We start from the raw sequence: 26,432 nt of genomic DNA on the forward strand, positions 1-26,432 counted from the left end.
AGTTGATGATCCGGTATGTTTTCTATTTCTGTATTTTTAATGATTACAAAGGTGTCATCCACATATCTGACCCAGAGTTTGGGTTGAATTTGCGGGAAAACTGTTTGTTCTAATCTTTGCATTACAGCTTCTGCTATGAGTCCAGAGATGGGTGAGCCCATGGTGTGCCGTTGATTTGTTCATATATTTGGTTGTTGAATGTGAAGAGTGTTGTGAGGCACAGGTGCAGTAGTTTGAGTATGCAGTCTTTGTTGATAGGTTCCTCGTCTTGTTGTCTGTTGTGTATGTCCAGCAGGTTGGCTATTGTTTCTCTGGTTAGGGTTTTGTCTATAGAGGTGAACAGTGCCGTTACATCTGTTGGGGAGATTTCACTGGGGTGTTTAATGTAGGGCTAGGGAGGGTGACACTAGTTCTGCAACAGACACTTCTAGCCCTGAAATGGTTAACAACAGCCAAGCGAGCTGCTGCTGGCGACTGCATGAGTACCTGGCTGGAGCTTGTAAGGGATATGCATAATGTTAATTAAATCTTGGAGCCTGTAAATATCAGCCAGTATCAATTGCCCCATCGATACTCGGGATTAATAAAGAAACCGATCGGAATCTGTAACTATTAGACAAGTGTGAATTGCTCTATCGGAGCCTGTAACTGTTAAGTGTGAATGGCTCTATTTAAGTCTAAAGTTGATAAGTGTAATTGTCAATTTAGTTAAACTGAAACTATTGAAAATGGCTAGCCTGTCAGACGCATAGTAATTCCTTGAAACAATGAACTATTGAATACGGGATTGGAACCGCTCCCGGGGATGGCTGAGCCATTTTCAAGCACAGCAGGAGCTGGACAGGCACTTCGATGCGGCCAATAGGAGGACGGATCCCCAGCGCGCGCAGATGAATGGACCAATGGGGAAGACGAACTGACTGGGGACTCCAGGCAGCGCGAAGTATAATTGTGTCAAGTTTGAACGAGAAGATAGAACGCCTTCTCCAACGAATGCATGCTTGTAGATTCATTGTACCAGTTAAGATTCTGTGAATAAACTGCTGTCTGCGTCTAACCATAGTTGCCAGTGTGAGTCTCTCCTTCCGAAAGAACACGCAAAGACAGGACCCCGCGGGTCCGTCTTAACACATCGAATGAGACCATAGTTTCTTCCTTGTCTATGTGTATATTTCTGATGATGTCCAAGGATTCCTGTGTTGACTGTATAGAGTGTCTACTATTTTAGGACAAGCCAAACAGAGAACAGCCAAGGAATTCTGAGAGGCATGGCACTCATCCACAGATTCTATCAACAAACACATCGACCTGGACCCAATATACCGGCTACTGCAGCGGATAGCTGGAACTGACAACCAGAAGCGGCAGAGACAAACCACTATAAATGCCGGAGGAAACAACACAGAAGTGCTTCACAGGAGGCTCCCAAGCACTGAGGATGTCATCTAGACAGGGGACGAAACATTTGCAACACAAATTCCCAGCTCGGTGAACAGAACCACAACAACAAGCATCCGAGCTACAAATCCTCTCACAAACTTTGATACAGTATAGTATTGGAGACTGACATATTTTTCTGTAGCAAAGAGTAAGATCTTAAGTGGCTGTGTTGCCTGCAGGGTACTAGGGAACTTAAATGAAAGGAGGAGGATTAGTCATACTAATCTATACCCGCTGAGGTAACATAAATTGAGTCCTATTATTCACAAAGTTATACCAAATATTAAAGCTGCTTTAAAAGTACAGACCATACTCTAATTTACCTGACCTTCAGAATAATGTTATAATAGCACCAGATTTCCACACTAAACAGGAATTATTATTTGTTATAAGAAAATAAACTATAGCTACAGGTCAACAGGTATAAATCATTCACATATAACATGATTAATTAAAACTCTAAACCCTTATAAACGTCCCCTTACTCTACACACATAAAGTCAGATAGGGAAAACAGATTATTTGTGGAGGTACAAAAAAAATTGTCATGTAAATTCAGTGGTCTTTGATCCCTGATTCTGATGTTGAGATGATCCTTCTTCAGCTCGCCAAGTTCTTAGTGTTCAGTTGTCTTTCTTTTGAAGCTTCCTGAAATAACTTCACAGAGGCTGGTTCCCATGACTAAGTACATTTATTTACACATACACTGTCCTTGATTATAGTACTGCCTCATACAGAGTCAGGAATCAGAGTGTCAGTATTTCTGATGCTCATCATTTTTATATGTCATGCAGGGCTCCCTGGTTGGAAAAGACGAACAGCCCCAATTAGTGAACTCATATTCTACATTGTCCAGCTGGCTGACCTCATTACAATCTTCACACTTCCACTGGTTTGTGAGATGTACAGAGCAACTGATTCACTTCAAAACTGTCTCTGATTTATCATTTCGCATGCACTGCTGCAGAAAAGGTAACTGATTTCTTCAAGTTTTTTGTTACATCAGGAAACAGTTCTGCTGCAGAGAATAACAGCACACCTTTCTGCACCTTTCTCATTCTCTTTGTCTCTGCAACTTGTCTCCAGTTCCAACCAGTTCAATTAGCTGAGAACAAATCAGCTTCACTTTTAAACAATCCTTAGCTCATGATTTGTCCATTGCCATAAAAACAGATTTCACAAAAGGTATTGAATTCTTTGCTGTGAAGTTATGCAGTATCCTGTTAAATCCTTGTTTTAATGATAGTTCTATCTCTCAATGCAGTCTTCAGTTTTAAAGACAAAAGTAAAAAGACATGGTGCTTGCATTTAACAAGCGATAAGTGTGAACAAAGAATAAATTGGGGGAGAAAAGTAGAGATTAGAATTCTAAAGGTGTAAAAGGGCCACACGATTTGCACAGATCAGAGAATACAACAGGAATTTGTGGAGCTATTCTGGTCAATAAAATATAAAGCATTAATTTTACTTATGGGGAGATGATCTTATAGTGGCATTATTGCACTGTTAGACCCAGGTAATGTTCTGGGACCCAGGTTCAAATCCCACCATGGCATATGGTGGAATCTGAATCCAATAAAATTCTGGAATTAAGAGTCTAATGATGACCATGAAACCATCACCAACTGTCTCAAAAACCCTTCTGGTTCACTAATGTCCTTTCGGGAAGGAAATCTTACCTGGTCTGGCCTACATGTGCCTCCAGACCCATAACAATGTGGTTGACTCTAAACTACCCTCTGGGCAATTAGGTCTGGCTGGATAGGCTGCTCAAAAATGGTGAATTTATGAAAAATGGACAATAAATGAGGCATGCTGGGAAACTGAAACATGCCTTGACCAAAGTGACTGTGCTAATAAACATTTTGCAGAATCCAGACAGGCTGCAGCTCCAGGCAAAAGTGAGACTGCAGATGCTGGAGATCAGAGTCTAGATCAGAGTGGTGCTGGAAACGTATAGCAGGTCAGGTGGCATCCGAGGAATAGGAAAATCGACGTTTCAGGCAAAAGCCCTTCATCAGGAATGAAGGCAGGGAGCCTTCATGATGGAGAGATAAATGGGAGTAGTGGTGGTACTGCGGAGAAGGTAGCCAAGAGTACAATAGGTGGATGGAGGTGGGGATGAAGGTGATAGGTCAGAAAGGAGGGTGGAGCGGAGAGGTGGGAAAGGAGATTGGCAGGTAGGACAGGTCATGAGGATCATGCTAAGCTGGAAGGTTGGAACTGGGGTAAGATGGGTGGAGGGGAAATGAGGAAACTGGTGAAGTCCACATTGATGCCCTGGGGTTGAAGTGTTCCAAGGCCTCAACCTGAATGTCATCTCCAGGACAATCTGAACCTCACCTCACACCCATATTTAGAGGGGGCTAACTGACTTATGTGCACCTAACATGTCCAGGAATGGATACCCAAGGACCACCCTGCCAATGACATGTCAACGTCTGATTGGGTCCAATCAATCAGGATAATCGAGCTCTGATCGATCTATTAGTTTATAGTGTATTCTGTTGTTATAGCATTAATTCTGTTAATAATAAACAATAATACTTATTTATTTAAGAGTCAACTCACAGTTTCTTTGATAGATAGAAGGATTAAATACATTGTGGAAGGCACAACAACTTGGCACCTCAGACGGGACGTCATCGAGAAGTGACTTTGTCTCTCCGAGATTGAATCCTGTGGAACCTAATATTTCTTGAGATTTTGCCTGAGCCAGTTGTTAAGCGGTCAGCCGGCCCCCGCAAAGGCCAGGAATTCAAGTAAATTGAAGGGAATTGAAAGGTCTAAAGTGAACTGTTCTTTAAAAGATAAAGCCAACAGGTGTTTACTCCTGATCAAGCAAATGACTGTTTCGTGTGTGTGCGCACACGATTCCTAGTGGGATAGGGAAGGATAATACCGAAAGTTGGTACAGAACCAGAATATAGCAAAATCCGTACCCACAGTCTGATCCTCCCCCATACTCTGTAGTTTAATTGAAAATGAACAAAGAACAAAGAAAATTTACAGACCAGGAACAGGCCCTTCAGCCCTCCAAGCCTGAGCCGATCCAAATGTACTGTCTAAACCTGTCGCCCAATTCCTAAGCATCTGTATCCCTCTGCTCCCCACCTATTCATGCATTTGTCCAGACGCATCTTAAGTGAATCTACCATGCCTGCCTCTACCACCTCTGCTGGCAACACATTCCAAACGCCCACCACTCTCTGTGTGAATACTTACTGCGTGTATCCCCCTTAAACTTTCCACCTCTCACCTTAAAAGCGTGACCTCTCGTTATTGAATCCTTCACCTTGGGAAAGATGGCAGTGAAAGGCGCCAGAGTACAGGATTGTCCCACACTGAGGCAGTATATTAGTAAGAAAGAGTGGCCCACATGGACCAAATTTTGTTGCAACTATGAAACAGGACCAGGATCCCTAAGACTGAAATATTGGGATGATTTTAGGAGAACTCAAAGGAAGTGGGGACCCAAACTTGAGAACACAGTGATAATGTGCTGTCTAGGACAACTATCAGGGACAGAGCAGGAATTAAAAACCATCCGTAAGGAACAAGTGGAAGCAAAAAGGGAAATCATTGAGTTAAAGCTAAAAAATGCAGCTCTGGACCAGAGAAATCAGGCAAACCTACTATACATGAGGCAATTCCAAACTCTGTTTGAAAGAGCATACTAAGATATCCAGTGCACAGTGTCAGCTCAAGAGGTCACTGAGAAAGAAGTAAGGCAACTGAGAAATAAATGTGCAGATTTGCAAGCCGCAGTCAAAGTATTGCACCAGACAGATAGGGAGAAGGAACAGGTAGCTGCAGACCACACTCAGTGCCTGCAGGAGATTGAGAAATTAAAACTAATCTGCAATGGAATACAGAGGAACCTCGATTATCCGGCATTCGATTATCCAAATATCAGATTATCCAGCAAGATTGCAAGGTCCTGATGTTTGGTTAAATTATGTTAACTGGCATTCGATTAACCGAACAAAATACTCCCCGCCCTTGTCCTTTGGATAATCGAGGTTCCTCCGTGATATGCGCATATGGAGAAGCTAGAGAGGAAGGAGAAGAACAAGGGGTAGACTAGGACAAGCTCAGGAAAGACACACAGCAGTACACCACGTGCCTGGAGGATTGGGGTTCACCCCAACCCTTCCCAGAGGAGTCAACTCCCTCAGTGTCCCTGGGACAGCTCTTGTGACAATGAACCCAATTACCACCAAAAAATGGATCGGGGATGCCAATGCTCCAGCAATAACATATACTACCCCATTTACAGTGGCACAATTAGCAAAAATCACTAAAAAGATTCCAGATTTTGAGTCGTCGGCTGATCCATTTACATGTTTTAAAAGGGTCTGTCAACAGAAGGTGGGTTAGACGAGAGAGAGAGAGAGAAAATAAAACTCATCATAATATGTCTGAGCCAGTCAGTGCAGTCTGCAATCCCAGCCTCACTAAATATAGGGACAGAACCCATGCCGATATGAAAAAAGGTGATCCTATACAGCAATTGGGAACAATAAAGGAGACCCTGTAGATGGGTTGAACACCCGACTGCCTTTGCCAGTTGTTTATGGAGTGTACTTTTCGGGAGTCTACGGAGACTAAAGCAGGGGTCAGTTGTCCAAGGCTGACTCAGCTAAGTGGTCCAGGGCTCTCGTTGTACTTGCCATCAAAAAGAACAGGAAGGCTTGATCCCAAAGAGTCAAGCCACAATGAGGCATGGGTTCTGAGGAGAATGTCCCAGATGTGGGAGAAAGAACCCCTTGAACTAAACAGGAGCAAACAGAGAGAAGGAAAAATGTTTCCTTTCTGAACCTCCAACCAGAGTCTGGTGTGGAGGAATAAAGGAGGAGGAGGGCCTTGTACCAAAGAAACCCAGTCATGGGAAGAGAGAGGGGCACAGCAGGCCAACCAGCGTGGTGCTACCCCTGCGGGCATGCGGGACACTATGCGCAAGAATGTAGCTCGGATGTTGCCTGACCTGCTGTGCTTTTCCAGCACCACTCTAATCTTGACTCTGATCTCCAGCTTCTGCAGTCCTCATTTTGCTGCAAGAAAGTAGAACCCTATGCACGACCGCACTCAGCCACAGGGACCACCAAATGTAACGGGACCAAGGGGTGATAGAGGGAGTCACCAATTCCTGTTAGAAGGCCCAATTCAGCAGGCTCCAGTCCATGCTGTGGGCATTAGCCAACCATGTATTTCCCTCCACTCCCAACCTATGAGGCATCTGCACTACGGTGTCAGGCTTCTGCCTCTCCAGTGTGGGTCTGTGACATGAAGTGGGATAGTTTAAGTAGACCGCTAGTCAATGGCAAGGTAGGAGGCTGCCCTGTAGGATACCGGAGGATCCTGCACAAACCTGAACACCTCGCGATTTAATGATCTATCTTGGCAGACCACAGGGACTATTGTTTTAAATGGATTTACTGGCCAAGTAGAGGAAGGATACATTACTGAACTGACAGAATTGAAATTAGGTGACATTACGTGCCAGCACCCTGCTATCTTAATCAATCTTTCCACAGGTGTAGAAGACATCCTCAGTGTTGATTATATGACTAGGTGCAACCTTACTTTTGATCCATTAATGTCTCCGGTTGTCTCCGGTTAGCAACACCCCACTCATCATTTCACCAGGAAAGTATGCTAATCGAATCAGCATAATAGATGAGTTTTGGTTCAATCTCCTAACAATGAGAGAGGTTATGACAGAGGTGATAGTGGAACACAAAGGGGTATTCGCCCAGCATAAACATGACTGTGGGCATATCCTGGGAGAGGTGATAATTGAGGGGTCTGATCCGAAACCACAAAGACAATACAGTTTCCCCAGACAGGCAGAGGGGGAGGTCGCCAAGGTGAATGACAGTCTGTGACCGGTAACCTCCACTAATAATAATGCTCCAATTTGGCTGGTCAGGAAACCAGATGGTTCATGGCATTTAGCCATTAATAAAGTCACCCCTCTTGCTGCACCAACAGTAGCCACCAGCCCAGCCATAATAATAAAGCAAGCCCCACAAGCAAAGTACTTCACAGTACTTGATATCAGTAATGGTTTCCAGTTCATACCATTAAATTGATCCTGAAATACTAATTCATGTTTACCTTCCAGGAATGACAGTATACTTGACTTGTCTACCACAGAAGTTTCATAACTTACCCTCAATTTTTAACAAACTGGAAAGGGTTTCCCAGCCTGACTGCCTAATCCAATATGTAGTCAAAAAGTGTGGTGCTGGAAAAGCACAGCAGTCTGGCAGCAACCGAGGCGCAGGAGCAGGAGAGATGGCGTTTCGAGCATAAGCTCTTCATCAGGATTGTAGGGTTAAGGTTAGGGTTAGGGTGACCTACAAACAGAAATAAAGGAGGAGCACGTTCAGCTCCTAGATGGATTTGTCGATCTGTTACACAGACTAGGATGCAAAACAAATCCAAAGAAGGTGCAAATTCTATAGCCTAGACATAGTTGGGAATGATAGTCACCCATAGGAAAAGGGAGATAGACCAAAAATGAAGAGACCAAAAAATAATTTCCATTCTCCTGAGATGTTATTGCACTTCAATCTTTCCTAGGTCTAATGGGATACTGCAGGAACCACATTGATGGGTTCACTACCAAGATTGGGCGAAAGTGAGGACTGCAGATGCTGGAGATCAGAGTCAATATTAGAGTGATGCTGGAAAAGCACAGCAGGTCAGGCAGCATCCGAGGAGCAAGAAAATCGACGTTTCGGACAGGAGCCCTTCATCAGGAAGGGCTGATGAAGGGCTCCTGCCCAAAGTGTTGATTTTCCTGTCCTCGGATGCTGCCTGACCTGCTGTGCTTTTCCAGCACCACTCTAATCTTGACTCACTACCAAGACAACCAAACTCTCAGAATTGCTGAAAAAGAACGCTGCCTGGAATCGGACATCCCAACATGCAAACAGTAAGTGATTTAAAACATGCTCTCAACAGTACTCGCCTTACAAGTTCTGAACCCTGACTTACTATATGCTCCAGAAGTTGCAGCCACAGACCAGACGATAGTTGCTGTTCTACTACAAGATTGGCAAAGTATTAAAGGCCCAGTGGTCTATGTCTCCAGGGTTCTGCAGCCTGTGGAACAAAGGTTTTCCAATGTGTGAACAACACTTCCACTCAGTCTTTTGGGCAGTCCAGTACTTCAACTATATCATTGGTTTAAACCCACTGACCATACAAACTGAACACACTCCAATCCAGCCCCTGCTGGATGGCCAAATCAAAGATGGCTCAGTGAGTCAGATTCAAGTCGCACAATGGACTCTACTGCTTCAAGGTCGGGACATCACGGTCAAATGTACCAAGGTACCCACCTTCCTAGCGATAACCTGAATTATGAGACCCATATGACTACGTGAAAGTGAGTACTGTAGATGCTGGAGATTAGAATCAAGATTAGAGTGGTGCTGGAATAGCACAGCAGGTCAGACAGCATCTGAGGAGTAGGAAAATCAACGTTTCGTGCAAAAGCCCTTCATCAGGAATGAGACCCATATGACTGCCAAGTCATAGCCATTCAACACCCTACTGGCCCTTTTAGATTTAGATTTAGATTTAGATTAGATTACAGTGTGGAAACAGGCCCTTCGGCCCAACAAGTCCACACCGACCCGCCGAAGCGAAACCCACCCATACCCCTACATTTACCCCTTACCTAACACTACGGGCAATTTAGTATTGCCAATTCACCTAACCTGCACATCTTTGGACTGTGGGAGGAAACCGGAGCACCCGGAGGAAACCCACGCAGACACGGGGAGAACGTACAAACTCCACACAGTCAGTCGCCTGAGTCGGGAATTGAACCCGGGTCTCTGGCGCTGTGAGGCAGCAGTGCTAACCACTGTGCCACCGTGCCGCCCTTTTATACCAAAGCAATTTGAGAAATGATTAGGAATGAGACAAAAAGATAGACAGATAGACATCGCAGTCAAAATCTATGTAGATGAATCCTTCACCATTGAGGATGTCAATTAGATCACCGGCTGTGGAATATACACGATCAACACTCATGGATAGCCACTGGTTGAACTAGTTTTAAAGTTACCCAGGCATCTAAGTAACCAGTCTGTGGAACTAGCAGCCATAGCCTACAAAGTCAGCCACCTAGATCTGTTCTCTCTACTCACAAATATATATTCCAATAGCATGTACGTGTGCAACAGCCTCACTGAATTCTTACCATTACGGGAAGCCAGAGGTTTTATTTCTGCTGATGGGAAACCATTACTATCAGCCCCCTTATTAAAGCGCGTAGTGCAGGCCACCAGTGGAAAAAAATATGGCATAATTAAAGTTAAAAGCCACTACAAAACATCCCCAGCAGGTAACCGCAGAGCAGATGAATTAGCCAAAAGAGAGGTTCACATAGGAGAATTCTGGCAGCCACCACAGGTGAGTAGGCAAATGCAGTTACAGTAAGCCAAACAAACATAGAGGACCTTAGGCAAACACAACATCATGATGATTCCTTGAAATAAATTGCCTGAGGAGTTTATCTACACGTTTACTACAAGTAGACGACGGATTGGTTTTAAAAGCAGGAGTCTATGCAGTTCTGACTCAAGACAGGGATCAAATCATATCAGTATTAAGACAGGCATGGGCACCAAAGAATAGAGGTCACTACCAAATGATTAAAAGAACTATGTTAGTGGCCTGAGTGACACAGGGATGTAGCACACTACACAAGGAACTATCTGTTATGTGTCCAAAACAATCCAGACGGGTACGCCCGAAAGGGAGAACTGTGGCATACCTGTCCAATGGAAGGGCCCTCGACACATCTACCAATTGACCAATGTAGATCCCCTTCCACCGTGTAGGAATGAATTAATCTATATTCTGATCGTCGTAGACACCTTCACATAATGCGTTGTGGCTTTTCCAATTAAGACAAATACAGCCAAAACAACTGCACAAATCGCATCACAACAAGTATTAAATGCCAGGTTAATGTTCAACAGGTTTGTTTGGAAGCACTAGCTTTTGGAGTACCACTCCTTCATCAGGTGGCTCTGAAGAATAATATAATGAGCACAGAATTTATAGCTAAAGGAGTCCAGTGTCATGGAGATGTGATGCAATAAACAATTTTAGATTAAATCTTTCTTCTTTTAGAATGGGATAAAGTCTCAGAACTATTTTTAAATTACATTCTCAAGATAGCTCAGCTTTTCTAATAACAGGTGTGAAGTGTGTCTGTGTCTCAATGTTGAATCAGACTGAAGCTCTCTGCATAGTTTTACACAGTTTTACATGGATTCATGCAGTTTTTGAGTAAAATGAAATGTAATTTGGCAAAAACAAATGCACCCCATAAACTTCCATGTGTGTATATGTAGGAGCGGCAGAATAAGTGTGCAATCTTTGGTATTACCTTCTGCTCAGCTACTCTGTGTTGTTGTTGCCCTTCAGTCCACCTTGGAGCATGGTCACCCGAAGGTCCTAGGCCAAACCTCCTGTAAGTGTTCCCAACTGGGAGCGAATACTCCTGCCTGGTGATTGTTGCGTGGTGTCCATTCATCCATTGTCGTAGTGTCTGCTTGATCTTGCCAACGTACTGTGCCTCAGGGCATCCTTGCCTGCAGCGTATTAGATAGACCTCATTGGCCAAGTCACATGTACATGGTGAGAGGTGTCCCCACATATAATGGTGGTATCCATGTCGATACTCTGACATGTTTTGCAGTGTCTGCCATGACAAGGTCGTACGGTGTTGTTGTCCTGAAGGCTGGGCAGTTTGCTGCAAACAATGATTTGTTTAAAGTTGGGTAGTTGTTTAAAGGCGAGAAGTGAAGGCATGGAGACGGTCTTGGTGAGATGCTCATTCTAATCAGTAATATTCTGAAGGCTGCGAAGACATGGCGTAGTTGCTCGGCTCCCGGAAAGTACTGGACAATGAAAGGTACCCCTGTCTGTTGCAGCCTGCCTCCTGAGGAGGCCATTACTGTTTCTCACTGTGGCACGTCATAACCTACAGCTGATGAGTTGAGCAGCATACCCTGTTCTCATGAGAGCATTCTTGAGCACTTTCAAGTGTCCATCACGTTCCTCCTCATCTGAACAGATCTGTGTATATGGAGGGCTGGTCTATAGGGGATGGCTGTTTTAATATGTTTCAGGTGGAAGCTAGACAATGTAGCATTGTGAGTTTATCTGTGTGTTTGCAGTACAGTGAGGTGCTGAGGTGCCCATCCTCAATGGAGATGCATGTGTCCAAGAATGAGACAGATACAAATGGTGAGTTTGATGGTAGGATGAAACTTGTTGATGTCATTGAGAAGTTGTTTCAGTGACTCCTCACCAGAGGAAGAAAATGTCGTCAATATATCTGGTATATAATGTTGGTTGCAGGTCCTGTGCAGAAAAGAAGTTTTGTTTGAACTTGTGCACGAAAATGTTGGCATATTGGGGTGCAAATTTGGTTTCCATGGCTGTTCCGTGTGTCTGGATGAAGAACTGGTTGTCAAAGGTGAAAACATTGTGCTCGAGGATGAAATGGATGAGTTGTACCATGGTGCTCAGAGATTCACAGTTGTTGGTATTGAACACTGAGGCTGTTGCCCTGATACTGTCATTGTGGGGGATGCTGGTATAGAGTGCTGACACGTCCATTGTGACCCACACCCAAATTCACATGCACACTCATTCTGCTGCTCCTACACGTGCGCACACAAGTTTGTGGGGAGAATTTGTTTTTGCAAAATTACATTTTATTTTGCACAAAAACTACATGAATCCATGTAAAATTCTGTAAAACTATGCAGAGGACTTGTCAGTCTGATTCAACATTGGGACACAGACACACTTCACACCTGTTGTTAGAAAAGCTGAGCTATCTTCTAATTTAAAAGTAGTTCTGGGATTTACATATCAAAGAACAGAAACCAGCATATCCCATTCTAAAAGATGAAAGATTTAATTTAAAATTGTTTCATGTATCACATCTCCATGACATTGGACTCCTTTGGCTATAAATTCTGTGCTCATGATATTATTCTCCAGAACCACCTGATGAAGCAGTGGTACTCCGAAAGCTAGTGCTTCCAAATAAACCTGTTGGACAATAACCTAACGTTGTATGATTTTTAACTTAGTCCATTCCTGTCCAAAATCGGCACGTCCAAGTCATGGCTGCCAGCTGACACCACAAACTGCTAGCTCAAAGTATTTACATGAGAGGGTCTACCCCGCAGTATTGAGTCGGTTCAGGGAACCCATTGCAGAGTGTGATGACTATGCTTGGTATCAAGCAGAAACTCCACTGTGCACACCTTCCCCCAATCTAATGGGATTGTGGAAAGGATGAAATACACTCTTAAAGAGATGATTAGGAAAACGATGTAGCAGAATAATAGAACCTGGGACACAGCACTTTCATTTGTCCTCATGATGGTAGGCAACACCATCACCCAATCCATAGGCTTTACCCCCCATATCCTGATGACAGGCTGACCCATGAATGGAGCCGACTAGTTGTTTGGTTTCAACCTCACAGAACTTGCCCTCCCTGCCCTCACCCACTAAAAAGCGATGGCAACAGCTCACCAAAAATATCAAGGTGACTCAGTTAGCAGCAGCTGTCAGGTTAGGGCTAAAAAGAAATTAAGCAAAGCTTACTTTGAAAGCAAAGTTAACCCTGTTGAATACTCCATAGAATAGCAGGTGATGCTACAGATACACAACCTCAGTTCCTTTCTCTCCCCTAAATATTCTGGTCCACATACTGTGGTAGATAAGGCGAGCCCCTCAGTACACAGGAGAAACTGGCTGGCACCACGTAAACCAGTTCAAAGCCTATGGCACACAACACAGCCACTCTCACCACCTTAACATATGTATGGTGGATGACTCTCCCTGGAACAAATGACAGGACCAAGGACATCCCGACACATCCTTACAGTCAGACCACATCCTAAGCAAAATCTATACTTTTCTAACAGAGCCACTGGCTGCAGCTTCAATGTCCAAGGGACTCCCACACAATTTAGTTGACCCAATGAAAGACCTTCTAACAAACTGGAATGATTTGCTAGTGACTAACAACATGGACATGTTATACACTCCCAAAAGGCTAGACATGATATGACTCCCCGATAACACCCTGACAGACAGGGAAATCGAACATTTCCAACTCGCTATAACTCAGACCACTAACGACATACCGCACCCCGGACACGGGACAATACCAAGAGGCTAGTACAGACTATGGAGGCCAAATGCCAGCTCGCAGATAGTTTGGCGCACCGATCTCTACACCGCTGAGGCCAAACGCCAGCTCGCAGATACCTCCTCCTACTGCCTCCTTGACCATGACCCCACCCCCCCACCACCAAACCATCATCTCCCAGACCGTCCATAACCTCATCACCTCGGGGGATCTCCCATCCACCGCTCCAACCTCATAGTCCCACAACCCCACACTGCCCGCTTCTACCTCCTGCCCAAAATCCACAAATCTGACTGCCCCGGCCGACCCATTGTCTCCGCCTGCTCCTGCCCCACTGAACTCATCTCCGCATACCTTGACACCGTCCTGTCCCCCTTAGTCCAAGAACTCCCCACCTACGTTCGGGACACCACCCATGCCCTCCACCTGCTCCATGATTTTCGCTTCCCCAGTCCCCAATGCCTTATTTTCACCATGGACATCCAGTCCTTGTACACCTCCATCCCCCATCACGAAGGACTCTAAGCCCTCCGCTTCTTCCTTTCCCTCCGTACCGACCAGTACCCATCCACTGACACCCTCCTTCGACTGACTGAACTGGTCCTCACCCTGAACAACTTCTCTTTCCAATCCTCCCACTTCCTCCAAACGAAAGGAGTAGCCATGGGCACCCGCATGGGCCCCAGCTATGCCTGCCTCTTCGTAGGATATGTGGAACAGTCCATCTTCCACAACTACACTGGCCCCACCCCCCACCTTTTCCTCCGCTACATCGATGACTGTATCGGCGCCGCCTCGTGCTCCCACGAGGAGGTTGAACAGTTCATCCACTTCACCAACACCTTCCACCCTGACCTCAAATTCACCTGGACAGTCTCAGATTCCTCCCTCCCCTTCCTCGACCTTTCTATTTCTATCTCAGGCGACCGAATCAACACGGACATCTACTACAAACCGACCGACTCCCACAGCTACCTGGACTACACCTCCTCCCACCCTGCCCCCTGTAAAAATGCCATCCCATTCTCCCAATTCCTTCGACTCCGCCGCATCTGCTCCCAGGAGGACCAGTTCCAAAAACGCACAACCCAGATGGCCTCCTTCTTCAAGGACCGCAATTTCCCCCCCGACGTGGTCGACGATGCCCTCCACCGCATCTCTTCCACTTCCCGCTCCTCCGCTCTTGAGCCCCGCCCCTCCAACCGCCACCAGGACAGAACCCCACTGGTCCTCACCTACCACCCCATCAATCTCCATGTACAGCGCATCATCCGCCGTCATTTCCGCCGCCTCCAAACAGACCCCACCACCAAGGATATATTTCCCTCCCCTCCCCTATCAGCATTCTGTAAAGACCACTCCCTCCGTGACTCCCTCGTCAGATCCACACCCCCCACCAACCCAACCTCCACTCCCGGCACCTTCCCCTGCAACCGCAGGAGGTGCAAGACTTGCGCCCACACCTCCCCCCTCACCTCCTTCCAAGGCCCCAAAGGAAACTTCCATATCCGCCACAGATTCACCTGCACCTCCACACACATCATCTATTGCATCCTCTGCACCCGATGTGGCCTCCTCTATATTGGGGAGACAGGCCGGCTACTTGCGGAGCGTTTCAGAGAACACCTCTGGGACACCCGGACCAACCAACCCAACCACTCTGTGGCTCAACATTTCAACTCCCCCTCCCACTCCACCAAGGATATGCAGGTCTTTGGACTCCTCCATCGCCAGACCACAACAAAACGACGGTTGGAGGAAGAGCGCCTCATCTTCCGCCTAGAAACCCTCCAACCACAAGGGATGAACTCGGATTTCACCAGTTTCCTCATTTCTCCTCCCCCCACCTTGTCTCAGTCAAATCCATCGAATTCAGCACCGCCTTCCTAACCTGCAATCTTCTTCCTGACCTCTCCGCCCCCACCCCAGTCTGACCTATCACCCTCACCTTGACCTCTTTCCACGTATCACATTTCCGACGCCCCTCCCCCAAGTCCCTCCTCCCTAGCTTTTATCTTAGCCTGCTGGACAAACTTTCCTCATTCCTGAAGAAGGGCTTATGCCCGAAACGTCGATTCTCCTGTTCCCTGGATGCTGCCTGACCTGCTGCGCTTTTCCAGCAACACATTTTCAGACTATGGAAAAACAGACTGACCCAGATCACCAAATGGTAATTCTGGGTGTCACCACTACAAAGAATGACAGGACACAAACATGGGAACCAGGAGGATACAATATTGCCACGTTCCCAGAGATCAAGGATTCATAACACAATGATGAGTCTCTGTTGGGTGTCTATTTGATGAATGCACTCATTCAGTGATCCAGATGATGAACAGCTCCTGACAGCCACCAAGGTGATGTGCAACTGCTTCTGATCGTCCAAGCTCATATGCATCTCACACCTCTTCCAACTCTTATTCCCATTTACGATTTTAGAGACGATTTGTAGCTCAGGTTGTAAGCTTGCTCGTTGAGCTGGTTGATTTGTTCTCAGATGTTTCATCACTATGTTAGATAACATCATCAGTGAGCCTCTGATGAAGAGGTGGTGTTCTGTTCTGCTTGCTATTTATATGTCTTGGACTGTTGTGGTGGGTGATATCATTTCCGGTTCTTTTTCTGAGGATGGTAAACGGGGTCCAAATCGATACGCTTGTCAATGGAGTTCCGGTTTGAATGCCAGGCCTCGAGGAATTTCTGTGCATGTCTTTGTTTAGCCTGTCCCAGGATGGATGTATTGTCCCAGTTGAACTGGTTTCCTTCTTAATCTATGTGTATGGATACTAGTAATAGTTGATCATGTCTTTTGGTGGGTAGTTGGTGCTCATGTATCCTTGGTGGCTAGTTTTCTGACCAATGTCCAACGTAATGTTTGTTGCAGTCCTTTATGTGACGTTTGTTCTGTTGTTGGTACAGGGTCCTTTAAATTCATCAGGAGCTGTTTTAGATTAGATTACTTACAGTGTGGAAACAGGCCCTTCGGCCCAACAAGTCCACACCGCCCCGCCGAAGCGCAACCCACCCAGACCCCTACATTTACCCCTTACCTAACACTACGGGCAATTTAGCATGGCCAATTCACCTTACCTGCACATCTTTGGACTGTGGGAGGAAACCGGAGCACCCGGAGGAAACCCACGCAGACACGAGGAGAATGTGCAAACTCCACACAGTCAGTCGCCTGAGGCGGGAATTGAACCCGGGTCTCTGGTGCTGTGAGGCAGCAGTGCTAACCACTGTGCCACCATGCCGCCCACAAAGTTTCAGTGAGATGGTAGGTTTGTGGACTACCATGATCCCTCAGGGCTGGAGTAGTGTGGTCATCATCTCCAAGGGATCTTTAATGTATGGCAGGGTGGCCATAACAGACCAAGACCAAGAGTCTCTAGGCATGTTGTGTCTTCTTGTTTAGGTCTGTTGTATAGGAATTGGATGACTGTGCTTATCGGGTATCTGTTGTTCCTGAATATGTTATACAGGTATTTTTCCTTGGCTTCTCGTAGTTTCTGGGTGCAGCATTGTGTTGTGGACTGTTAAAATAATGTCTTGATGCAGCTCCATTTGTGGGTGTTGAGATGAATGCTCCTGTAGTTGAGCATCTGGTCAGTGTGTGGCTTTCCTGTAGACATTGGTCTGCAGCTTTCCATTGGCTTTTCATTTTACTGTGACATCTAGGAAGGGGAGTCTGTTACTGTTCTCTTCCTCTTTGGTGAACTTTATACCGGTGAGGATGTTGTTTATATGTTTGTGGGTTTCTTCTAATTTATTGTGTTTTGTAACATAGCGGACTCAAAACTTGGGCTGGATCATGGGAATGGCTGTTCGTTCTAATCTCTGCATAACTGCTTCTGTTAAGAGTTCTGATATTGGTGATGCCATAGGCGTCCCATTGATTTGTTTGTAGATCTTGTTGTGGAAGGTGAAAGTGAGTTGTGAGGCACAGGTCTACTAGTTTGAGGATACTGAGCTTGCTGATGGAGTTGGTGCTGTCAGGTGTTTGTGTCCTTGGTCCATCTAGCAATGAGGCCAGTGTTTCTTTGGCCGGGGTGATGTTTATTGATGTGAATAGGGCCGTCATGTTGAAGGAAATCTTGACCTCATCGTCTTTTACCTTGGTGTCTTTGAATAGGTTAAGGAATTCTTGGGTGGAGTGGATGGAGTGGCTTGAGTCTTCCACTAGGTGTTTCAGTTTGCATTGTAGTTCCTTTGTTAGTTTGTATGTTGGTCCACCGGGAAGTGAGATTATGAGTCTGAGGTGGGGCCCCTGTTTATGTACCTTGGCACAGGAATTCCTAGAGGCCTGGCATTCAAACCGGAACTTCTTTAACAAACATATCAAATTGGACCCCATTTACCAACCTCTCAGAAAAAGAACAGAAGTGATATCAAACCATAACAGACCAAGACACATAAATAGCAAGCTGGACAGAAAACCAGTGCTTCATCGGAGGCTCACTGATGACGTTACCTATGTTACTTAGCATGGTGACAAAACACCTGAGAACAAATCTACCAACTCAGCAAGAAAACTTTTAACCTGATCTTATTCTTGTATGGACTGATGGGATTATCTAGGTCACAATTCTTTGGTTTTAATCTCATTGGATCATCTCCATTTATATTTAAATCGTTGGTCGTGATGATCACCTCATTCCAGTCTTTTCTGACCTCTCCATGGTCAGGTCATTTAAATCATCCTAACCCCTACCACTAGAAACGGAGGTTGAAGACTACCAGGCCTCTAAACCCCAATTAACATTCCACGTGGGGTCACATTTCTATACCTCTTTTTAAAAAATGTGAAGGAGGGTTAGGACATGTGTATTACATTAGGTCGAAACTGTTCAGACATTAGACAAGGATATGATGACGGGTTTTCGCCCGAAAGGTCGATTTTCCTGTTCCTCGGATGCTGCCTACCTGCTGTGTTTTTCCAGCACCACCCTACTCTTGACTCTGATCTTCAGCATCTCCAATCCTCACTTTCGCCTAACAACAGAAACTACCTTGATCTCTCCCCAGGATAACCATGACCACGTGGAACGTAAGCAATACCTATTTCATCAAGATCATCATCTGCATTGGAAACAACACACATGAAACACTGAACAGACCAAGATATATATCTGTTAGCCCAGTAAATACTAGTTATCATGTTATTTGTTTAAAATGTACTATCCTATTATTTGTATAAAATATTCTCCGGTTTTACAAAGTTTGTTCAATTTTTCCTTTTGATTTTTTGGTGGTTTAATACATTTGTTTTTTTTGTATTTGTTTGTTCTCTCCAACACCTTATTTATTTTAATCTACCACTTTTGATTCATTTGTACTCAGCAACCCTTGCTTGATCAGTATTCATTCTGGTTTTATAACGTTTGCTTGATTCTTCCATTTGTCCTTCAGAATTTTTTTTGTATTTGTTTCTCCAATGTCTTATTTTAATTTACTATATTTGCTTGATTACCCTTAAGTTCAAATTTTGATATTCCATTTAGATATAGTTTGATGATGTTTACTTGATCATAGTTAGGTGTGAATTTCAAATATACTATCTGTAAGAGCTGTGCTTTGCTTGAGCCTGATGATCATGTCGCAATTATGTGATCCATTACGCTTTGCGTTCAAGACCCAGAGGAGGGACTGTGGCTAGATGGGCTGCTCAAAAATGATGAATTTATGAAAACAGAACAATAAATGAGGCATGCTTGGAAATTGAAACACACCTTGAGCAAAGTGACTGTGCTAATAAACATGCTGCAGACAGGCTGAAGCTACACACAGAATGTAATTAACCCAACAACTACAGACAATACAATATGCATAAATTAAATTTGAATTGAATTTAATTGACCTGAATATCATCCCCAGGACAATCAGAACCTTGAGCTGTTTACAGACATGGGGGCATCTCAAACCCATATTTGGTGAGCGCTACCTGACCTATGTGCACCTAACACCTCCAGGAATGGATGCCCAAGGACCACCCCGCCATTGACATGTCGATGCCTGGTTGGTTCCAATCGATCAGGATGATCAAGCCCTGATTGATCTATTGGAGGACACTAAAGACCTTCCCAAAAATGCTGGAACAACTACTGAGTATAAGAATCGCTGCAATACCATCCTCAGCACCAGTAACTTGAGAACAACCACTGTGAAGAGAAGACACCCTTGGGGAGCACCAGGAGAAGACAACCAGAGGATCATCACCACATGGATCAAGGCCAAGATCTAGTGTGGTGGTATATGATCATCCAGAGTTAAGTTAAAGCACAAAATAGTTAATTAGATTCCCTACAGTGTGGAAACAGGCCCTTCGGCTCAACAAGTCCACACCACCCCTCCGAAGAGTAACCCGCCCAGACCCATTTCCCTCTGACTAATGCACATAACACTATGGGCAAATTAGCATGGCCAATTCACCTAACCTGCACATCTTGGACTGTGGGAGGAAACTGGAGCACCTGGAGGAAACCCACACAGACATGGGGAGAATGTGCAAACTCCACACAGACAGTCGCCCGAGGCTGGAATCAAACCTGGGTCCCTGGTATTGTGAGGCAGCAGGGCTAACCACTGTGTCACCGTGCAGCTCCATTTAGTGTAAATTGTTAGTTTATAGTGTATCTTGTTGTTATAGTATTAATTGTGTTAAATAAATAAATATCATTGTTTTTTATTAAGAGTCGACTCACAGATCCTTTATTAGATATAAGAGTTAAACACACTGTGGCGGGCATAACATCGGGATGGGCAATAAATATTGGCCTAGCTAGCAGCACCCTCATCCAAATCAGAAAACTAAAGATTAATCTCTATATATTACTTACTCTGCTTTCAGGAAGACATTCAAGCCATGTCTCACAGGAATATTATGGGTATTGTGAACAGCATTTCCAATTTCATTTTTGCTGTGAAGAAGACAAGATCAACATAACTCAACTGATTCTATGGCTGAATAAAAACATTAAAATATTTTGTACTAAAATAATCTCTATTTGAAATAAAAACAGAAGCCACAAGCTCAGTTAGTATACATCCAGAATACCGCAGGAGTCCAGTACAGACATTATAAAGACACAATCTTGGAACATCTTTGTAAATAAAAGATTCCTCCATGTACTGAAACGGGCAAAGGTGGATAAACCCTCAGGACCTGATTAGGTGTACCCTAGAACTCTGTGGGAAGCTGGAGAAGTGATTGCTGGGCCTCTTGTGGAGATATTTGTATCATCGATAGTCACACATGAGGTGCTGGAAGACTGGAGGTTGGCTAACGTGGTGCCACTGTTTAAGAAAAGTGGTAAGGACAAGTCAGGGAACTATAGACCAGTGAGCCTGACGTCGGTGGTGGGCAGGTTGTTGGAGGGAATAGTGAGGGACAGGATGTACATGTATTTGGAAAGGCAAGGACTGATTAGGGATAGTCAACATGGCTTTGTGCGTGGGAAATCATATCTCACAAACTTGATTGAATTTTTTGAGGAAGTAACAAAGAGGATTGATGAGGGCAGAATGGTAGGTATGTTCTATATGGACTTCAGTAAGGCATTCGACAAGGTTCCCCATGGGAGACTGATTAGCAAGCTTAGATCTCACGGAATTCAAAGAGAACTAGCCATTTGGATACAGAACTGGCTCAAAGGTAGAAGACAGAGGGTGGTGGTGGAAGGTTGTTTTTCAGACTGGAGGCCTGTGACCCATGGAGTTCTACAAGGATCTGTGCTGGGTTCTCTACGTTTTGTCATTTACATAAATGATTTGGATGCGAGCATAAGAGGTACACTTAGTAAGTTTGCAGATGACACTAAAATTGGAGGTGTAGTGGACAGCGAAGAGGGTTACCTCAGATTACAACAGGATCTTGACCAGATGGGCCAATGGGCTGAGAAGTGACAGATGGAATTTAATTCAGATAAATGCGAGGTGCTGCATTTTGGGAAAGCAAATCTTAGCAGGACTTGTACACTTAATGGTAAGGTCCTAGGGAGTGTTGCTGAACAAAGAGACCTTGGAGTACAGGTTCATAGCTCCTTGAAAGTGGAGTCACAGGTTGATAGGATAGTGAAGAAGGCGCTTGGTATGCTTTCCTTTATTGGTCAGAGTATTGAGTACAGGAGTTGGGAGGTCATGTTGTGGCTGTACAGGACATTGGCTAGGCCACTGTGAAATATTTCGTGCAATTCTGGTCTCCTTCCTATCGGAAAGATGGTGTGAAACTTGAAAGAGTTCAGAAAAGATTTACAAGGATGTTGCCAGGGTTGGAGGATTTGAGCTATAGGGAGAGGCTGAACAGGCTGGGGCTGTTTTCCCTGGAGAGTCGGGGGTGACCTTACTGAGGTTTACAAAATTATGAGGAGCACGGATAGGGTAAATAGGCAAAGTCTTGTCCCTGGGGCCAGGGAGTCCAGAACTAGAGGGCATAGGTTTAGGGTGAGAGGGGAAAGATACAAGAGAGACCTAAGGAGCAACTTTTTCACACAGAGGGTGGTTCGTGTATGGAATGAGCTGCCAGAGGAAGTGGTGGAGGCTGGTACAATTGCAACATTTAAGAGGCATTTGGATGGGTGTATGAATAAGAAGGGTTTGGAGGGATATGGGCCGGGTGCTGGCAGGTGGGACTAGATTGGGTTGTGGCATCTGGTCGGCATGGACGGGTTGGACAGAAGGTTCTGTTCCCATGCTGTACATCTCTATGACTCTATGACTCGACTGGAGGAAATGATATAACATTACTTAGGGGTATAGAAAAATCTAGAGTTTGTAAATTAGTGAAGCTTAGAAGAAGCATATATAAGGTTTAGGATGCTAAAGCTCCTCCTCGAACCAAAAAAAAGGTTCTGTGCACCAAATGTTAAGGTGACTGGTTTCTTTGCTTTTTTTTTAGTTTTTCAGTAGTCTCATTGGGAATTTAGAAAAGTGGGAATGGAGGTTAGGGCAGTTGAATGTTCCTCCTGCAGAATGTGGGAGGTAAGGGTCACCAGTAGTGTCCCTGCTGACTGCATCTGTGGGAAGCGCACCCAACTCCGGCTCCTTGAAAACAGTGTTAGAGAACTGGGGCTGGAGCTGGATGAACATCAGATCATTCAGGAGGTGGACGGGGTTATTGAGAGGAGTTACAGGGAGGTAGTCACACCACAGGTGAAAAAAGAATGCAGACGGGTTACCGTCAGGGGACGGAAAGGGAACCGCGAGGCAGTACAGGCATATCCTGTGGCCGTTCCCCTCAACAACCAGTTTACCATTTTGGATACTGTTGGAGGGGGAAACTTACCAGGGGTAAGCAATGAAGCACTGGTCTCTAGCCACAGAGTCTGTCCCTGTTGCTCAGAAGGGAAGGGGGAGGAAGAGAACAGCATTAGTAATTGGGGACTCTATAGTTAGGGGGACAGACAGGAAGTTCTGTGGGAACGAGAGAGACTCATGGTTGGTGTGTTGCCTCCCTGGTGCTAGGGTTCATGATGTCTCCGATCGTGTTTTTGGGTTTTGCTAATGCTCTTCAGGCGCATTTAAACTAATTCAGCATGGGGATGGGAACCAAAATTGTGGTTCGAGTATACGGCAGGATGACAGTAATGAAGTCAGAACGAAGATTTCATGATCACAAGAAAGCACCGGCAGGCAAAAAGTTGGTTTGAAGTGTGTCTACTTCAATGCCAGAAGCATCCAGAATAAGGTGGGTGAACTTGCAGCCTAGGATTTCAGATGTTGTGGCCATTTCAAAGACATGGGTAGAACAGGGATAGGAATGATTATTGTAGATTCCAGGATTTAGATGTTTCAGTAAGAACAGAGAAAATGGTAAAAGAGGGGCAGTGTGGCATTGTTAGTCAAGGAGAATATAATACACTTGCAGAAAGGACATTTGAGGACTCCTCTACTGAGGCAGTATGGTTGTGATTAGAAACAGGAAAGAAGAGGTCACCCTGTTGGGAGTTTTCTATTGGCCTCCAAATACTCCCAGAGATATAGAGGGTAGGATAGCAAAGATGATCCTCGATAGGAGTGAGAATAACACGGTAGCTGTATGGGGACTTTAACTTTCCAAATATTAGATTAGATTACATTACAGTGTGGAAACAGGCCCTTCGGCCCAACAAGTCCACACCGACCCGCCGAAGCATAACCCACCCATACCCCTACATTTACCCCTTACCTAACACTACAGGCAATTTAGCATGGCCAATTCACCTGACCTGCAGATTTTGGACTGTGGGAGGAAACCCTGACACACTATGTAGACAGGCCAACAATGGGTAAGGCCACATTAGATTTGGTACTGGGTAATGAACCCGGTTAGGTATTAGATTTGGAGATAGGTGAGCACTTTGGTGATAATGACCACAATTCGGTTATGTTTACTTCAGTGATGGAAAGGGATAGGTATATACCGCAGGGCAGGAATACTATAATTCAAGTACTTTAGATGAGTCAGTTTGTGTCAAATGTGTGCAGGAGGGTTTCCTGACACACTATGTAGACAGGCCAACAATGGGTAAGGCCACATTAGATTTGGTACTGGGTAATGAACCCGGTTAGGTATTAGATTTGGAGATAGGTGAGCACTTTGGTGATAATGACCACAATTCGGTTATGTTTACTTCAGTGATGGAAAGGGATAGGTATATATCGCAGGGCAAGAATTATAGCTGGGGGAAAGGCAATTGCGATGCGATTAGGCAAGATTTAGGATGCATAGGATGGGGAAGGAAACTGCAGCTCCACAACTGAAATGTGGAGCTTATTCGAGGACCAGCTGCTGCGGGTTTACTAAGGAAGCTGAATCTGTCTTCAAGAGGAAGAAGAAGGCTTATGTTAGGATGAGATGTGATGGCTCAGTCAGGGCACATGAGGGTTACAAGTTAGGCAGGAAAGACCTAAAGAGAGAACTGAGAAGAGCCAGGAGGGGATATGACAAGTCACTCGCAGATAGGATCAAGGAAAACCTAAGGCTTTCTATAGATATATCAGGAATAAACAAATGACTGGAGTAGGATTAGGGCCAATCAAGCATAGTAGGGGGAAGTTTTGTGTGGAGTCAGAGGAGATAGGAGAAGCACTAAATGAATACTTTTTGTCAGTATTCACACTAGAAAAAGACAATGTGGTCGAGGAGAATATGGAGATATAGGCTACAAGACAAGATGTGATTGAGGTGCATAAGGAGGGGGTGTTAGCAATTCTGGAAAGTGTAAAAATAGATAAGTCCCCTGGGCTGGATGGATTTTATCCTAGGATGCTCTGGGAAGCCAAGCAGGAGATTGCAGTGCCAGAAGACTGGAGGATAGCAAATGTTCCCTTGTTCAAGAAGGAGAGCAGAGACAATCTTAGAAATTATAGACCTGTGAGCCTTATTTTGGTTGTGGGTAAAGTGTTGGAAATGATTATAAGAAATAGGATTTATAATCATCTAGGGAGGAGTATGTTGATTAGGGATAGTCAACACGGTTTTGTGAAGGGTAGGTCATGCCTCACAAACCTTATTGAGTTCTTTAAGAAGGTGACCAAACAGGTGGATGAGGATAAAGCAGTCAATGTAGTGTATATGGATTCCAGTAAGGTGTTTGATAAGGTTCCCCATGGTAGGCTACTGCACAAAATACAGAGGCATGGGATTGAGGGCAATTTAGCGGTTTGGATCAGAAATTAGCAAGCTGAAAGAAGACAGCGTGGTGGTTGATGGTAAATATTCATCCTGAAGTTCAGTTACAAGTGGGGCACCGCAAGGATCTGTTTTGGGTCCACTGTTGTTTGTCATTTATATAAATGACCTGGATGAGGGCATTGAAGAATGGGTTAGTAAATTTGCAGATGACACTAAGGTCTGTAGAGTTGTGGATAGTGACAAAGAATGTTGTAGGTTACAGACAGACAGAGATAAGCTGCAGAGCTGGGCTGAGAGGTGGCAAATGGACTTTAATGTGGAAAAGTGTGAGGTGATTCAGTTTGGAAGGAGTAACGGGAATGCAGATGGGCTAATGGTAAGATTCTTGGTAATGTAGATGAGCAGAGAGATCTCGGCGTCCAGGTGCAGAGATCCTTGAAAGTTGCCACCCAGATTGTTAGGGATGTTAAGGTTGCATATGGTGTGTTCGCTTTTATTGGTAGATGGATTGCGTTTCAGAACCATGAAATCATACTGCAGCTGTATAAAACTCTGGCGCAGCCACATTTGAAGTATTGCATACAATTCTGGTCACCACATTATAGGAAGGATGTGTAAGCTTTGAACAGAGTTCAGAGGAGATTTACTAGGATGTTGCCTGATATGGAGGGAAAGTCTTACAAGGAAAGGCTGAGGAACTTGAGGCTATTTTCATTAAAAGAACAAGGTTAAGAGGTAACTTAATTGAGACATGAGATAATCAAAGGGTTAGATAGGTTAGACAGTTAGGGCCTTTTTCCTGGGATGGTGATGGCTAGCACAAGGAGACATAGCTTTAAATTGAGGGATGTTAGATATAGGACAGATGTCAGAGGTAGTTTCTTTACTCAGAGAGTAGTAGGGGCATGGAACGCCCTACCTGCAACAGTATTCTGGATCAGTGGTGCTGGAAGAGCACAGCAATTCAGGCAGCATCCGAGGACAGGCAAAATCGACGTTTCGGGCAAAAGCCCTTCATCAGGAATAAAGGCAGAGAGCCTGAAGCATGGAGAGATAAGCTAGAGGAGGGTGGGGGTGGGAGAGAGTGGCATAGAGTACAATAGGTCAGTGGGGAAGGAGATGAAGGTGATAGGTCAGGGAGGAGAGGGTGGAGTGGATAGGTGGAAAAGG

General features: G+C 44.9%; 1 protein-coding gene across 3 annotated transcripts in view; it reads right to left on the minus strand.

Moving 5' to 3' along the window:
* The window catches only part of LOC122561888 (integrin alpha-E-like), a 397,374-nt gene that overhangs the window by 91,812 nt on the left and 279,130 nt on the right, over nt 1-26,432 (minus strand). For all 3 annotated transcript variants that reach the window (XR_006315137.2, XM_043714220.2, XM_043714221.2), the window contains one exon: nt 20,488-20,568. Coding sequence is in view for 2 of the 3 variants with exons in the window: in XM_043714220.2 (XP_043570155.2) it covers nt 20,488-20,568 (81 nt within the window). In the remaining variant the exon portion in view is untranslated. The remainder of the gene's footprint in view (nt 1-20,487; nt 20,569-26,432) is intronic.

Source organism: Chiloscyllium plagiosum, unplaced genomic scaffold (genome assembly GCF_037043375.1).
Source record: "Chiloscyllium plagiosum isolate Xiang-an unplaced genomic scaffold, Cpla_swu_hap1 HiC_scaffold_31, whole genome shotgun sequence".
NCBI lineage: Eukaryota > Metazoa > Chordata > Chondrichthyes > Orectolobiformes > Hemiscylliidae > Chiloscyllium > Chiloscyllium plagiosum.